Source organism: Neomonachus schauinslandi, chromosome 16 (assembly GCF_002201575.2).
Source record: "Neomonachus schauinslandi chromosome 16, ASM220157v2, whole genome shotgun sequence".
Lineage (NCBI taxonomy): Eukaryota > Metazoa > Chordata > Mammalia > Carnivora > Phocidae > Neomonachus > Neomonachus schauinslandi.
Window position 1 is genome coordinate 11,762,567 of NC_058418.1, and position 16,528 is coordinate 11,779,094.

Here is a 16,528-nt window from a genome sequence, read left to right on the forward strand (position 1 = left end):
CTGGTATGTGGTTCCCGTGGACAGTATGATGTCTCATATCCATGACAAAGTTAACAAGGACACGGCACATCGCCATGTATGGGGAACCTTCTGCAGCTGCTGTGAACCCCTTTTTGTGACAATGTGAACTGCTCTCCAAGGGTCTACCTACGTAGGCAATGGGAACTCTCTGATGAGTATAAACTTCCCTCAGACCCAGCATCTGCCCAAGGTACCCAGTCTAAACTGCCCTGTAAAAGTTCCCTCAAAGCCCGCTCAATGTTTAAGTGCAAACTCTTCTAGAATGTTACTAAAATAGCATAAAATAGCATGGTTATAAAATAGTACGTGCAAGTCATAATATAATACTGTAAGTAATTGTGTAAGATTCCTTCCCAGTGGAACTTGCAGACAGTGAAATTTCCCCCTCTCTCAAAGCCAATCTCTCGTGGACAGTGCATAATGCGTATCTCCTTCAAACTCAGTGAACCCCACTGGACAACCAACATTTCTTCCCAGCCCCGCGGTGAACTGGCTATATGTCACGGGTCGTGGGAATGTCACACAGCATGCACCTGCAATAGGCTGCGTGCGTTTTCTTTACAACTGGTGTGGATCCCGTGTGCATACTGGGAACCCACCACAAGCAGCGGACGCCTCGGCTGAGGCCAGGGTTCACTGCTCCCCATTACCCTCTATCTAGGGCAAATCCAACGGGGAGGGTATGGATGCACTGAAGACAGCTTCCCACCTGGTGTAAACCCCGTGTCTGGGCTGCAGGAATCTACGACTGGCAGGGCATATCCCTCTCCTCCCTACCCTGTGTGAACACCCCCCCCACACACACACCCCGAGACCTTAAAAAAAGTCTCGCTCCCGCCAAGTGCGAACACCCACAAAGTAGCTCCCTACAGAATGTAGTGTGAAGGGAATGTGGTGTGAAGCGCCGCCTTTTCCCATCTTGTGCCCCGACAAGCCTAAGGGGGCTGTCAGAAAACTGCACCGCCCTACATGTCAAAGTCTTGGAAGAGAGGACTTGTCCCCAGGGTCCCCAAGCCCCAGGCCGCGCGCGTTCACTCCACTGCAGCGCGCGCCTCCCCACACGCGCACGTTCTCTCCCCTCCCGGTGGCAACAGGGCTTTCCGCGGGGCCGCGCCGGACTTTCTGAGGCTGTTGATTGGTCATAGTCCCGGCCGCCCTACAGCCAATCAAGCGGGGGAAAGGTGACATCACTCGTTCTCCTCCCCTCCCCCCCCCCCCGAACTTCCCTACTCCCGGCTACCGACAGCAACAACCACGTGGGGGAGGGGTAACAGAGTAGAACCCGGTGAGGTCATTGCACCGCCCCGGCCGCTGCTGATTGGCTGCAGGGCTTGCGGGTGGCGGTTGGCTGCTCCTCGCACCTCCCCCTCGTGCCGCTACCGCCGCCACTGAGAGGAGCCACTGGCGACGCCAGAGCCGGGAATCCGGGTGAGTCGGGGCCCTGGGTCTAAGATGCTCCCGGTCTGCAGGGAGACTTACAGGAACTGCCCTGTCCGACTTTTTCTCCTCGCCCGGGTTCTTTGGTGCTCCAGCACTCTGTCACATGGGAGTTGTAGTCTGCTTTTTACTATCGACTATGGGCCGGAGCCGTAAGAAGACTACCATTCCCAGCAGGAATTGCGACTAGCCGGTCAACAAACGCTCAGGCCACGCCTCCTCAGCCTGCTTATTGGACAGCCTATTCCTTAGCCCTTCCTTCTTGCACCCCATTGGCTACTGTCCCTCACAGAGGCTGGGTTCCGGCCTAGAGTGCAGGGCGACTGGGTACTGTATTCGTCGTTCTGCACTAAGACGGCCTGCAATTGGTCAAGGCTGATGCCCATCACTTGTTGTGGGGCAGGGCCCCAGGCAGATCAGGCGGTCGTAGGCTCAGGTTGGTGTCGGTCCCAGAGGGAGGCCGGTCTTGGACTTTGGCCCCTCCCCCTGGCGCTGCCGGGTGGGCGGGATTGGTCATGGCGAATGTCGCTCGTCGTGGAGAGGCGGAGCCGACCAGGCTGCGGATATCTATTGGTCTAGGACGGCGCCGGTCAGCGGGGTTGTGGCCGGTGATTGGCTGGCTGCTCCAGCTGTTGCAGGTCCATTCACCATTTTGTGTGTTGGAGTAAAAAAAAAAAGGGAGAATCGAGAGGGAGAGCCGGAGGGGGGGCGGGGAGGGACCGGACCGGACCGAGCCGGGGCCACGGCCCCCCGCCCCGAAACCCCGCCGAGCCCGAGGTGAGGGGCGGGGCCAGGGCTGACACGGGCAGGGGGGATTTGGGGTGCTGGGGGCCGAGAAGGGACAGGTGGCAGGGACGGGGAGAGGGTACAGGGGGAAAAAAGGTGGGTTGGATGGTGGGAAAGGGGGATAGAGTGGATGAAGTGGTAGGGAGGAAGAGTGACAGAAAAGGGGTGACGGAGAGGGGATGGTGGGCAGAGAATGGGTAACAGGAATGGAGGGGTGACAGGACTAGATCAGGGTGACAGGGAGAGGGAGGGGACAGAGTTGGAGGGGTGACAAGGAGAGGTGATGGAGAGAAAAGGTGACAGGTCCGGAGATGGCTGACAGGGGAGTGACTGGGAGAAAGGGGTGACAGAGATAGATGAGAGTGACAAGGATGGGGTGGCTGAGGAGGGGGCCTAGGGCCTGTGAGGAGAGAGGCAGAGGTAGAGTGGTGACAGGACGAGAGAGAGAGTGGCAGAGAAGCTGGTGCCAGGAGGGCTGATGGGAGCAGAGGGCATGAGACCCTGAAGACCCAGGGCCTGGGCTTCAGGAGTTACTGCTTAGATTCTGAAGGAGGTGAGGGCCCACAGGGCCTTGGGTGGGAGTTATCCAAAGTGGGGTGGACAGGAAGAGAGTAGGCCCCAGGGGAAGGAAAAAGGCTTGGCTTCTGGGGTGAAGAGGCAGGACCAGACGGCAGGGTCCAGGGGTGCCAGGCCGTATGGTTGTAGGCCCTGGGTGGGGTATGCAAAGGTTTGTGTTTGGGCAGGATTGGGGCCGGATCTCAGTCCCCAGGACGGTGGCCCAGCGGGTCAGTGGGGAGAAGGTGGTGGCAGCTGCCCAACTCCTGGGCACTTGGATGCTTGCCCCAGTGTGAGAAGCCCCAGGCCCTACAGGCTCTGCCCGCCAGGACCCCAGGACTGGCCCAGAGAAGGAGCAGCCTGGGATTGTAGGGTCCACAGGAGGAGCAGGCCCCAAGTAGGAGAACACAGGATCAGGGGTCCTGGGGGAGCTTGCAGACTGAGTCAGGGGTGTCTCTGATTGTGTTTGGGTTATGGTCCTGGGTACCCCCACCCTCCCAGAGGCCTCCTTTTGGCCTCTCAGCTTCTCTTAGTCACTTCAGAGTAAAGTTTTTTTTCCCTTTTCTTTTCTCAGGGCAGCTTGAAAGGGGGCGGGCAGTAATGACTGTTCAGGAAGTGGGTGAGGTTGGCCTGCTGGGCTTGCCCTGCTTTCTTTGACCTTCTCCCACTTACCCCCACCTGGAGTCGGAGGGCATATTTGGGGGCCCCAGGGGGCCAGGCCAGCTCAGCCACCCTGCCAGAGGCAGCCCAATCAGGGCGGGGGATGCGTGCAGGCCAGAAGGGGGGCTGGGCTTGCTGGTATCACGCTGGGTGCTGTGGGGGGAGGGGCAGGCTCCCATCCAGTGGGACAGCGAAACCCTGGGGTGTAGCTCCGTGTCCCACTGTGTGATGACGTGTGTGTGCCTCTGTGTGTGTTTTTGTGCGCGTGCGTGTGCTCATGCACGGCCCCGTGGCAGCACTGGGTATAAGCTCTTGCCCCAGACGTGCCCCTGCCTGCTCCCTGCCAGGATCTGGGGAGATGGCTATACCTGGCAGGCCTGGGGTGCAGAGCAAGAGTGGGCAGCCGTCCCTCAGGACTTTCAGCTGCCCACTCCTTCCCACAATGTCTGGCCATGCCAGGCGGCCCAGAGGGGGTGGGGGTGGGGGTGGAGAGAGGCTCACATCACAGCCCAGTCACCTCCTTTTCTGTGACTGTGTTCCTGTGCATGTGTGTGTATGAGTGTGTGTGCTCTCTGGACAGTGACAGTGCAAGGAAGCGTGCCCTCTGGATCATGTGACAGGCGGCACACTGAAATGGTTAGGAGCACAGACTCTGGAGCAGCCAGATTGCCTGGGTTCAGACCCTAGCGCTGCCATTTCCTAGCTGGATGAATTTGAACAAAGTTGCTTGAGCTCTCTGTGCCTCAGTTTCCTCAAGTAAGGCTGTTGGTCGCACCTGCCTCTTAGGGCCGTCGTCAGGATAAAATGGGTTAATAAAATCAAGTTCGGCCCACGGTTTGGCACCAAGTGCGTGTTCCACAGGCGTGAACTGTTACTGACTTTTTGTGTCCCCTCGGGCAGTTGCACTCACCTGCTGTGGCCTGTGTAGAGGGAACAGATCTGTGTCAGTGGCCCCAGGGAGCCAGAGTATATAACTCAGGGGACATGGGTGCCAGTCTGTCTGGGTGCCAGTCAGGGGCCCCCATGAGTTGAGGACAGCCAGGAAAGAGCCTTCAGGTATCATGGAGCTGAGGCGGTGGCCTCGGCAAGTGGGAAGTCTTGGGGGACACTGGCTGTGGTGGGGGAGGTTCATGAGTTGCTCCCGATGATCCCTGTCTGCCCTCCCACCTGCAGGTGGACAAAAGATGAAGCCAATGAAGAAGGCATGTGTCGGCCTCCCGGGTTCTGGCAGTGGTGGCAAGTCCCCACCGGCCACTCGGGCCAAGGCCCTGAGACGGCGAGGGGCTGGGGAGGGCGACAAGCCGGAGGAGGAAGACGAAATGGTGCAGCAGCAGCCGCCGCCGCCTCAGGGGCCAGAAGAGGCTGAGGAGGGTGAGGAGGAGGAGTCCGAGCGGGGCCCTGGGGCTGAGGGGCTGCCCCCGGAGCTGCCCCCTGACGACCCGGCGGCCCCAGGCCCCGCTGAGGACCCCAAGGTGGAGGGGGAGGCGAGCCGCTGGGAGCCGTCACTCAGCCGTAAGACGGCCACGTTCAAGTCTCGAGCGCCCAAGAAGAAGTATGTGGAGGAGCATGGAGCTGGCAGCGGTAGCAGTGGGCCAGCCGGGGCCCCTGAAGAGCGGGCACGGACCCCTGAGGAGGCCAGCGCCCTGAGTGTCCCTCCACGGCCACCCACCTCCACCCGTTCCTCTTCCACCGACACGGCCAGCGAGCACTCAGCCGACCTGGAGGATGAGGCAGCCGAGGCTTGTGGGCCCGGCCCCTGGCCCCCAAGTGGCACCAGCGGCGGCTATGACCTGCGGCAGCTGAGGTCCCAGCGGGTGCTGGCTCGGCGTGGAGACGGCCTCTTCCTGCCGGCCGTGGTGCGCCAGGTGCGCCGAAGCCAGGACCTGGGGGTGCAGTTCCCCGGGGACCGGGCCCTGACGTTCTACGAGGGGGCCCCCGGCGGCGGTGTCGATGTGGTTTTGGACGCCACGCCGCCGCCGGGGGCCCTGGCGGTGGGCACAGCTGTCTGTACCTGCGTGGAGCCCGGCGTGGCTGCCTACCGTGAGGGTGTGGTGGTGGAGGTGGCCACCAAGCCCGCTGCCTACAAGGTCCGCCTGAGCCCCGGCCCCACCTCCCAGCCGGGCCCGCCGGCCGCCCCACCGCAGCCCCCGCAGCTGCCACACCGTGAGCCTGAGGAGGCCGTGTGGGTGGCCCGCTCCAGCTTGCGCCTGCTGCGGCCCCCGTGGGAACCCGAGGCCCTGCCAAGGAAGCCCCCTGGGGGCCCCGAGGAGGAGCAGGCTGAGCCGGGGGGCGCCCTGCCCCCCTGCCCTGCCGCCCTGGACCCCAAGCAGCCTGAGGATGCGGAGGTGTCGAAGATCAGCTTTGGTGGCAACCTGGGGACTTGCGAGGAGGGCGAGGAGAAGCACCCGCCGGCCCTGGGCACCCCGGCCCTGCTCCCACTGCCCCCGCCCCAGCTCCTGTCGCCCCCGCCCAAGTCCCCAGCTTTCGCAGGCCCCGGCCGCCCTGGCGAGCAGCCGTCGCCCTGCCAGGAGGGGAGCCAGGGCGGGAGCCGGAGCAGCAGCGTGGCCTCTCTGGAGAAGGGGGCTGCGCCCGCCCGGGCCCGCACGCCGCTGACAGCCGCCCAGCAGAAGTATAAGAAGGGGGATGTGGTCTGCACGCCCAATGGAATCCGCAAGAAATTCAATGGCAAGCAGTGGCGCCGGCTGTGCTCCCGAGACGGCTGCATGAAGGAGTCGCAGCGGCGGGGCTACTGCTCGCGCCACCTGTCCATGCGAACCAAGGAGATGGAGGGCCTGGCGGACAGTGGCCCCGGTGGGGCCGGGCGGCCGGCAGGCGTGGCGGCACGTGAGGGCAGCACCGAGTTTGACTGGGGTGACGAAACATCGCGGGACAGTGAGGCCAGCAGCGTGGCGGCCCGCGGGGACTCGCGCCCACGCCTGGTGGCTCCTGCTGACCTGTCGCGCTTTGAGTTCGACGAGTGTGAGGCGGCCGTGATGCTGGTGTCGTTGGGCAGCTCTCGCTCTGGCACGCCCTCCTTCTCTCCCGTGTCTACGCAGTCGCCCTTCTCACCGGCCCCCTCGCCCTCCCCCTCGCCGCTCTTTGGCTTCCGCCCCGCCAACTTCAGCCCCATCAACGCCTCACCAGTCATCCAGCGCACTGCCGTTCGCAGCCGCCACCTGAGCGCCAGCACCCCAAAGGGGGGCGTGCTGACACCACCGGACCTGGGCCCCCACCCACCGCCGCCTGCCCCCAGAGAGCGCCACTCTTCTGGCATCCTACCCACCTTCCAGACCAACCTGACCTTCACCGTGCCCATCAGCCCCGGGCGGAGGAAGACAGAGCTGCTGCCCCACCCGGGGGCTTTGGGGGCGCCTGGTGCGGGGGGCGGGGGAGCCACCCCGGACTTCCCCAAGAGTGACAGCCTGGACTCCGGCGTGGACTCGGTGTCCCACACGCCTACACCCTCCACACCGGCTGGCTTCCGGGCTGTGTCACCCGCCGTGCCCTTCTCCCGATCCCGCCAGCCCTCGCCGTTGCTGCTCTTGCCCCCGCCTGCTGGCCTGACCTCGGACCCTGGGCCCTCTGTGCGCAGGGTTCCTGCTGTGCAGCGGGACTCACCCGTCATTGTTCGCAACCCTGACGTCCCGCTGCCCTCCAAATTCCCTGGGGAGGTGAGCACTGCAGGCGAGGCACGGGCAGCAGGACCTGGGCGGGGCTGCCGAGAGACCCCGGTGCCCCCTGGGGTGGCCAGTGGGAAGCCTGGCCTGCCCCCACCTCTGCCAGCCCCCGTGCCCATCACCGTGCCTCCGGCCGCGCCGACTGCCGTGGCCCAGCCGATGCCCACCTTCGGCCTGGCTTCTTCACCCTTCCAGCCGGTGGCCTTCCACCCCTCACCTGCTGCCCTATTGCCCGTCCTGGTGCCCAGCAGCTACACCAGCCATCCTGCCCCCAAAAAGGAAGTCATCATGGGCCGACCTGGGACAGGTAAGAGATGGTGGAATGGCTGGGTGAGGGCTCATTTGGGACGGGGCCGCTTGCAAACTGGCTCTCGAGAGAGGTGAAGCTCCCCACCTTGGGAGGGGCTCAAGGGGAGATTAGCCTCCCCTCTGCATAGATGTTTCAGCGGGAATTCACATGCCAGGCAAGGGACTGGACTTGGAAGGCTCAGTGCAGTGTTTCCAGAGGCCTTCTGTTGCACCCTCAAGCGCTCTATCAGTCAGCAGACCTTTCCTGAGCTTCGGGAGCCAGGCCCCCACCATCCTGATGGGGTAACAGAGGAACAGAGTTGATAATCGTGATGACAGCCGCCGTGTTTGGAGGGCCAGTGGGGGCATCACCATGATAATAAGCATCGTGTGAGTTACCTCGCGGAGGTACTGTACGGGGCCTGTTCTCAGCCCTTTGGAAATACCCGCTCATTTCGTCTTCACGAACCTAACAGGCGGGGACTAGGATTATGTTCATTTAAAGGCGACTGAGGCCAGGTTAGTAACTTGCCCTGGGTCCTACGGCTAGTAAATCCTGGAGCCGGCCTGCAAAGTCAGGCAGGCTGGCTCGTCCCCGCTGGGCCACAGTGCCGGGTCGCAGATGGGAAGATGGAGGCTCCAACAGCGCCTTCTGCCTCGGGGTGGCAAGATCAGGACTGGAGCGCTCACCTCACGCCTGTGCCCAGTAAATACCACAGGTGCAGTCAGTGCCGTGGAGGGGAGCTGGGGGTGTGCTGGGCAGGCCTCCAGGTGTGAAATCCAGTCTGGCTGCCCTCAGGAAAGGGCGTGTAAGCCAAGAGTTGAAGGATGAGTTGGAACCAGCAACCCTGGGCTGGAAGAGCCTCCTAGGAGGCCAGAAGGAGCACAGCTGAGGGAAGCTGTTATGTCCAGAGGGCTGAGGCCGGAGGCCGGGAGAGCCAGAGGCCAGGCCAGGTTGGGCCTTGTCAGAGCGACTGTCAGGGAGGGTGACCAGTCACCAGCCCCTTCCCTAGCACCTTCTTCTTCTTTATTTCTTAATCCACTGTTGACTGAGTGCCCTGACTCTTTGCTAGTTGGTGCTGAGGACACAGCCCTACCCTCACAGGGCTCACAGTCCTGGGATAGACAGATCTGTCCCCAGACAGTGAGCATCCGGAGCGGTCAGGGCTGGGATGGGGGGAAGCCCAGGAGGCGGGGGGCGGGGGGGGGGGGGGAGTCAGGGAGGGCTTCTTGGAGCAGGGGCCAGGGTCTCTAAAGTGAGATGTGTAGGGTGTGCAGAAAGCGGGCCTGGGTAGGCTGGCGGGAGGGCCGTCAGGCGGAGGGAAGAGCTTGGGCAAAGGCCTCGAGGCCAAAGTAGGTAGTTGAAGGAAGTGGAATCTGCAAAATCAAGGGCTCTAGATGGGCGAGTGTGGGAATGTGCGGCTGTATTGATGAGCAAGGGTCAGATCCCTGAGGGCCCTCAGGAGACTTGGGAACTTTATCTTGAGGGCATTAGGGAGCCATGGAAGGCTTTGAGCTGATCTGACCCGCACTTGTACTGTGGAGAGTGAGTTCCCGTGCCTGAGACCAGAGACAGGGAGACCAGGGAGGAAGGAGACTGGATCTCAGGAGGTGGGGATCTGGGTGGGAGCTGGGACTGGGGCAGAGACTGGCAGGAGGGAGCCCAGGCCCTGACCTTACGGAGCTCCAGCCCAGATCCAGGGCACAGGGACACAGGGGCTGTGCTTGCCCCTCAGACTTATATGCTGAGGTTGTGAGTTGTGTTTTTTGCCCTGCCCCCAGCATTTTTTACACTTGTTAGTGTAGTTGATAGGAGCAAAATTCCACAGAGAGGGGCACAGCAGGGATTTCTGTCCTTAGCCAGATGAAGAAAGTGAAGCAGAAAGACTCCATCGAGAACTATCCTCCTCTGCCCCCACCCCACATGCCTACAGCCCCCGACATTGCCTTCATAGCATTGTGTCACGTGACCATCACTGCTGGCGCTTGGAGGGGGATGGCACCAATGTAGGTGAGCCGAGGCCTACCAGGGCTGACCCAACAGGGGTACCTGCCACCATTTTCCTGATGAGGAAAAGCGACAGAAGAAGAGTTCTGATTGAGGTCACCCAGCCAGGGAGGGTCAGGACTGGGCCTTGAACCAGGTCTCCCAATCTCCAGATCCTGGGTCTCTCAGTGCCAGAAGCTACAGCAGTCCTCGTTTCTGGAGCACCACCCATGTGTGTGCGCGGTACACGGCTCTGTAAGGGCCGCCTTAGCATTTACTCACCGAATCCTCACAACACCCCAGGAGGCCAGCACCATTAGGATTTCCAGTGTTCAAAGGGGGAAACCGCTCCCCAAGAGGTTAAGTGACTTGCCCAAAGTCACCCAGCTAGGAAGAGGGAGAGCCAGGATTTGAACCCAGGCTGTCTAGCTCCAGAGCCCAGGCCCTTAAGTACTGTCGATAACAACGATAACAATAATAGTGACCCGTCTTTTATTAAGCATTTACCACGTGCCCAGCCCCAGGTGTGGGGCCCTCTCATGGAATCCACCTGATGCTATGCAATAGGGATTACCAGCCCCGGTTTGGGGGGTGGAGGGGTGGGGCCTGAAGTTCAGGGAAGGGAGGCTGCGGGCTGTCTGGTCGTCAGAACTTGTCCGGTGCCTGTCCTGGCGGCTCTGAGCAACGCCTCCCTAACAACACCCATGCTGAGGTATCCAGGCTGCCCTCAGGTTCCCAGCCAGCAGGTCCTTTTGTTCTTCTCCCAGAGGCCTCCCCAAGCCCTTGGGAGGCAGGCACCCTGGGGCCTTCTGCCTCTGAGGCCCAGGTAGGGCAGATCCTGCCCAGTGGCATAGTGAGGCCGTGGTCCTGTCCCTTTCTGCCCACTCATGGCAAGGCCTGACCCTCACTCAGGGCAGCAGGTGTGAGGGGGCGGCCTGGGACAGCTTGCCTGCTCCTGCCCCCCGCCAGGCATTTGCTTCCGCTGGGGGACGTGCTGGGGCAGGCGGCCGGCATTCTCCACATTCTGTGCATGGCCAGGCCAGCCAGCTGCCACTGCCACCTCCCTCTGACTCTTCCCGCCTGCTCCCCAGGAGAGGAAGCTGCCCCAGGGCCTGCAGCCCCAGCCCAGGAGGCCAGATGTCTCAGCCCCATTCCTGGCACGGCCTCCTTTCCAGCTCCCAGCTTCCGCCTGGCTTCCCTGTACTGACAGGCAGTGCCCCCTCTCCGGGGCCTCGGTCTGCCTGCCTTTGAGCCACTGTGTGTCTCTCTGTTTCTCCCTTGGGTCCCTACATCTGTCTGTCTAGGTCTCTTTCTGGGCCTGAGTCTCTTTCTCTGGACTTATGTCTCTCTCTCTCTGTCTGCCTCTCTATACCTTTCTTGGTTTGTCCCTCCCTAGACATCAGTCCTTGTCTGAGCTTTCATCCCACCTTTCTTCTGTTTTGGCCCCCTATCTTGGGATCCTGTGTCTCTGGGCCTTCCCTGGCCCTCCTCCCCCTCCTCAGACAGACTTGCTGCCCGCCTCCTAGCCCCTCACCTCCACCTTGTGCACATCAGGTGCTCCATCCCTTTGAATCAGTGGACAGTTGCTAAGCACCAGGTCCCTCACTCCCCTTCTTGGGGAGTGGTGGGAGGTTGTACAGGCCTGGGAGCCCCTTCCTGTTCCTTGACAAATTAACTGCCCACCACTGTCCCTGAAACGTCCTGAGATGTGTCAGAAGCCATCTACATCCAAGCACCTGTTCCCAAGTCAGGCAGGAAGGCGGGGGCTGCATGGGCAAAGCTAGGAGATCCGGCTGTAGGGGAACAACAGGAAGGCAGCTCCTGTGCCCACCCACCTGCTAGAGGGCACGACCCAGATCACCCCAACTACCCCCTCAATGCCTTGCCGGAGACACATTTGGTGCCAGCTCCATGTAATGGAGTCCCACATGTAGTAGGACCTCAGAGACCATGCTTGGCCAGGTGGGGAAAATAAGGCCCAAAGAGGGGCCTAGGTTCTCCTGACTCCCCAAATCCAGATTCTGCCCACCAGAGTTCCTGTTTTGTCTCAAACGGTGAACCCCTTCTCCCCCGCCAGAAGTCCCTCCTCATCTCTCCCAGGCCCAGGCTGAGCAGCCCTGGGGGAAGTGGGTGGGCAAGGCAGACCTGGAAGCAGGCACAGGCAAGGATGAGCAGAAGGAGGTACAGAGTGTGGGGAAGCCAGAGGACAGAGACAACTCTGGCTCGATGCAGGGTGATGAGGGAGGTACAGGTATGCTTCTTAGTGGAAGTGACATTTGAGCTGAAGCATGAGGAATGAGTGGATTTCGGGAGAGTGAAAGAAAGGGGTGTTCCTGGCCGAGGCAGCCATAGGAACAAAGGCCAGGAGGGGTCAAAGTGCATGACCTCTCAGTGGCTTAGTGGAAGCTGGAGCTGACACTAGAGCCCAGGATTGGCAGAAGCGTGCCAAGGAGCACAGTTCTAGCCAAGCCAGCTTGAATGCCGGTGGGTGAAGAGGCAAAAGTTTAGAGCAGGAAAGGGAAAAGGTTAGATTTGGATGTCAGAGATCTCTGGAGACTCTCCTGGAGAGGGAGGAGGCCTAGGCTGGGAAGAAGAGGATGACCTGCCCAGGAGAGAAAAGAGAAGGGCCGTTTTTGAGGTAGCGGGAGTCAGTCTTAGGGACTTCGCGGAAGAGACCCCAGCACCAGGAGCTGCAAGGGGTCAGGCTGCCTCCTGGCGGCAGCGGCGGCGGCGCGGCGGCGCCGGGCGGGCGCATGCGCGGGGCGGGGGGGTGCGGCCCGGAGCCCCCGGCGCCCGGGCATTAATGGCTCCATTAGTGGCCGGGAGGGAGGCGCATTAGCGGCGGCGACGGCGTCTGGCTCCCATTACCACCGGCGGCAGCGGCTGCACCGCAGGCGGCTGGACCCTAGCCCGCCGCGCCGCCTCCTCCGCCCGCACCCCGTCCCCTGTTCCCGCTCCCCACGGGGGCCTGGGTCAGGGAACCCCCGTCTCCCTGTTTCCGCAGAAAAGCCGTGTGTGAGGCCAGGCAGACCTGGGTTCAAATCCCGACCGTGCCACCTCCAGATTGCAAGAGCCTATCTCCCTCTGAACCTTTTTCTTGCGAAGCAGCCGGGGAAACAGGGTGCACCCGGGGCTTTGCAGATCCGGACCGGTACCCTGAGGGCCGCGCCCAGCCCCGGTCCGCACCGAGGGGCGCGGATTCCCGCGCCCCAGGGGTAGGCCCTGAGCGTCGGGCCTCCGTCTTTCCCATTGGCCGCCTACGCGCCTCCCGACGCTGATTGGCTGAGACCACCCCCCCACGCCGTTGCGCCATTAACCCTTAAGCGGCCGCGCCCTCGGGCTGGGTGGGGGCGCCCCCCCGCAGACAGCTCGGGTGCCAGCTGGCCCGTGCCCCGCCGCGGCCCGCGTGGGTGTCAGGCCGGCCGGGCGCCCGCCCGCCCTCCCAGCACAAAGCGGCTTTGTGGGGCCCGCCGGGGGCTGGCTGGGGGCCAGGCGGCGAGTGGAAAATCTCGTGAGCGCGGGGAGGGTTGGAGAACGCAGGGCGGCGCCCCCTCCTCCGCCCGGGTTGGGCGCCTCCCTCCCTCCGCGCCGACCAGCCCTCTCAAGCCCGGGTGCCTGTACACTCCCCCACCCCCCGCCCCTTTCCACCCCCAAACCGACATGCCCCCTCCTCGGTCCTATCCCGTCCGTCTCCCAATCCCTGGGGACCCTCCCCCACACCTCTCGGCTGCCTCTTTCCCTCCTAGTCCCCCTGCCTACCCCAGCCCCACTCACACTGACTCACCCCGGCGCTATTTTTAGGCCCCCATCCCTCCCGAGCCTCACAGCCCAATCCTGGGCTCGTTCCCCAGGCAACCCTGGCGGTCGCCGACGCCGCCCGGGGTGGGTGGGTGTGTATGTGGAGAGCGGGTGAGGGGAGCTGGGGACACCGGGGTGGTGAGCCAAGGCGGGGACCCGGGCCTGTAGAGCTGGGTGGGGAGCCGCGGGCGACAGGGGCGCGGTGCCTCTTGGGCTCAATAAATGGGCCCGTGAGTTCAGAGTGTGTCTGCCTGTCCCTCAGTCTGTCAGCATCCCTGGCTGTACGCCCCAGGCCTCTGGGCAGGCCTCAGCCTGTGCCATCCTGGGTGGCAGCTGGTGTCTCTGTCTGGGCTCCCTGTCCCCGGGCTGGGGGTGGGGTAGTGCTTCGGGGGATGTTTGGCGCCAAACCTTTTGTGGAATTGGCGATGGGGTGGTGCAGGGGGTGGCTGCACCACAGTTCTGTTGGGTACCTACCTGCCTTGAGTGCAGGGTGGTGTTGCACCACCTCTCAGACGGGACTGGGGCCCTGGTTTGGGAAACCCCCTCAGCCTTTTCCAATTAGGGAGGCCCCAGTTAGGGTTGAGGATGGCTGGAGAGATGGAGCTGTCTGGGGTTAGGACCTGCTCCCTCTTCTCCACTTCTAATCACCCCCACCCAGGGTTGCTCCACTCTGAACAATGGAAGCTAAGTATAGGGCTGGCCCGGTGCCCAGGGCAGGGGGGCCCTTCCTGCCCGGATTCCGGCCCCTCCCTGCCAGGCTGGGTCCCCACTTGGCTGTACCCTACCCTGTAAGGGGCCTCTTCCCATCCCTCCTATGTGGGCACTGTGTCTTCTACCAGATGTGCAACCCTCCCAGATGTGTGGGGCCCTCTTTCCCTGCTGTGCCAGGCCTAGCTCTTTTCTCACCCTACAGAAGTCGGGGGGCTGGGGGCAATGTTGCTCCGAGCTCTGTCCTGGGCTGCATTGTAGTAGGGAAGGGGTTAATTTGCCAGTAGGTGACTCACCGGAGGGGAGAGGAGGGGGCAGTGGTGGGGAGATAGCGGGCCACATTGATTTCAGCCTTGATTTCTGCCTCACATTGCAGTCCCTGGGGCAGTGAGGTAATGGAGGGTCTGAGTCTGGGGCTGCATAGGGAGGAGGGGGCAGTCACCTAATAGTCCCTCCAGTGGCCCCCTCCAGGCTCACAGCCAAGTGTCTGGCCCTGCAGTCTCTGGAGGTCAGAGGGCTATGGACCTTCCCTTCCCCTCTGGGCCCAGATTACAGGTTTCTGTCCCCTTTCCATGCCTTCGGCTCTGTCAGTGGATGGAATAGGCTGGGAAAGGGATTTGTTTGTGCTTGTCATTGACTCCACCTGTGTAGGAGCCCACTCTTTGTCCATCTGGGCTTGTGCAACCTTTAAAACCTGCCCGGGTGTGACCCCAGGCCTCTGCCTCTACTGGATGTGACCCCAGGGCCCATCTTGGGTGATCCAAGGCCTCTGCCTCTCTCCCTGGTGGGCCCCAGACCTTTGCATGTGTCTCTGTGTGTGCTCTCTGGCCTTTCTGTAGTTCTTTCTGTATCACTGTCTGACCATATTGCTGGACGTCTGGGAGTGTCTGCCTGGGTCCACCCCGAGGTTAAATTTTCAGTAGTGGAAAGAGCAGCTGAGTTGGAGCACTGGGCTGTTACGTTCTGGAGGCATGATCTTGCACAATTTATTCAGTTTCTCTGAGTCTCATTTTCTCATCTGAACAATGGGCATAATAAAGTATACCTCGCTAAGTGGTTGTGAGGATTCAATGAGTAGTATAATACATACAAGCTCCCAGCACGCTGAAGCCCCAGTGTTTGTTTCCTTTCTTCCTCCTGGCCCCTTTCTGGAAGGGGTGACTCCCAGCCTAGAGTGGTAGGGCCAGCCCACAGTGGTGCTCTGTGGCCCCCCTGCCCCCCACCACCTTACACTGTGAGGTACAGGGTCCCAGGTGGCTGCTAAGTGTCAGGCCAGTGAATGGCCATGGCGCTCTGTATTCCTGGGGGGCCAGGGTACTGAAGGATTGCTCACTGGGGTAAGCTTACCTAGTGTGCGGGGGTCAGTACAATGGCATCTGTAAGAGTTAGCCTGTGTTGGGGATGGGAGGTGCCAGGAAGGCCCCATGAGAGTGTGTGAAGATGGAAGAGTGTGTGTGGTTGTGTGGGAGGGATGTGGGGTGTGTGTGTGTGTGTGTGTGTGATGGACAAGCAGCGGTTGTGATGAGATGTGTGAGATAATGCTGCCTGTTTGATATGTTGTTTGTATGATGATTCATGTGGGCTGGCAATGAGAATATGCGTTGGTGAAGCATGTATGACAAGGCGTGCATGAAATGGGTGATGTGGAGGATGGGTGAGAACGAGTGTGTATGATGATGGGTGGGGAGTGATGGACCAGGAGTGTGGGAGGTAGTACATACATGTGAGCAGGTGTTCAAGGTGTGTGACTTCGTGTGTGACAGTGTGAGTGTAAGGCCAAGGGTACATGTGACCGTGGGGTGTGTATGAAATAATGGGTGTGGCAGGAAAAGTGTCTGTGAGAGGGGTGTGTGTGTGTGTGTGAGTGTGTGTGGTGGGGGAAGAGTCTGCTGGCGTGAGTTGGTGAGGGCTCGGGGTGGCTCGCGTAGCCCTACCGCGCAGTTCGTCTGCCCTGCCGAGCCGTGCGCGCTCAGGCGGGCGTGAGGGAGGTGGGCCAAGCCGCGCGTGAGCGTGTTCCTCGCGTGGACTGGACACACGTAGCAGCACACACAACCCCGAGGCCTCCGCAGCGCGGTGCCGCGAACCGCCCCTCTGGCTCGCTGCCTTTACTGCAGTGCGCCCTCCCTGCCACCCTCCTCCCGCGGTCCCGCCCCGGGCCGGCTTGGGGCCAACCGGAGCCCGCCCCGCCCTTCCCTTATTTGCATATGACTGACGTTCCCCCGGGGTGGCCAATGGGGGCGGGCGCGGCGGGGCCTGACCCGCGCGCGGCGGCGGCAGCCAATGGACTCACGCGCGGGGGGCCGGGCTTGCGCGGAAGGCCGCGGGGGAAGCGGGGAAGGGGCGGGGGGAGGTGCGGCGGGGGGAGGGGAGCGCGTAGTAGTGGCGGGGCGGGGAGGCGGCGGTGGCTCTGCGCGGGGCTCGCTCGGAGCGCACGGACGCACGCACGCTGGTCCGTCTGCCCGCCCGGAGCCGAAGGTCGACCCGGCGCTGAGCCGCGGGCCCGGAGCCCGGAAAGGCGGGGCGGCGGCACCGGCAGCCGGGGCGCGCGGGGCCAGAGCCGTTACCCGCCGGAGCTGCGAGGGAGGGAGGGAGCGAGCCAGCAAGAGGAGAA

General features: G+C 62.3%; 1 protein-coding gene across 2 annotated transcripts in view; it reads left to right on the plus strand.

The window, feature by feature from the left end:
- Positions 1-1,408: 1,408 nt before the first annotated feature.
- Positions 1,409-16,528, plus strand: part of CIC (capicua transcriptional repressor) — a 26,560-nt gene continuing 11,440 nt past the window's right edge. The window contains exons 1-2 of one of the 2 annotated variants that reach the window (XM_021696644.1): positions 1,409-1,449; positions 4,633-7,443. In XM_021696644.1, coding sequence (XP_021552319.1) covers positions 4,644-7,443 — 2,800 coding nt within the window. In that variant the 5' untranslated portion in view covers positions 1,409-1,449; positions 4,633-4,643. Of the gene's footprint in view, positions 1,450-2,160; positions 2,236-4,632; positions 7,444-16,528 lie in introns of those variants that run through there. The other variant, XM_021696643.1, reaches the window with a different exon arrangement.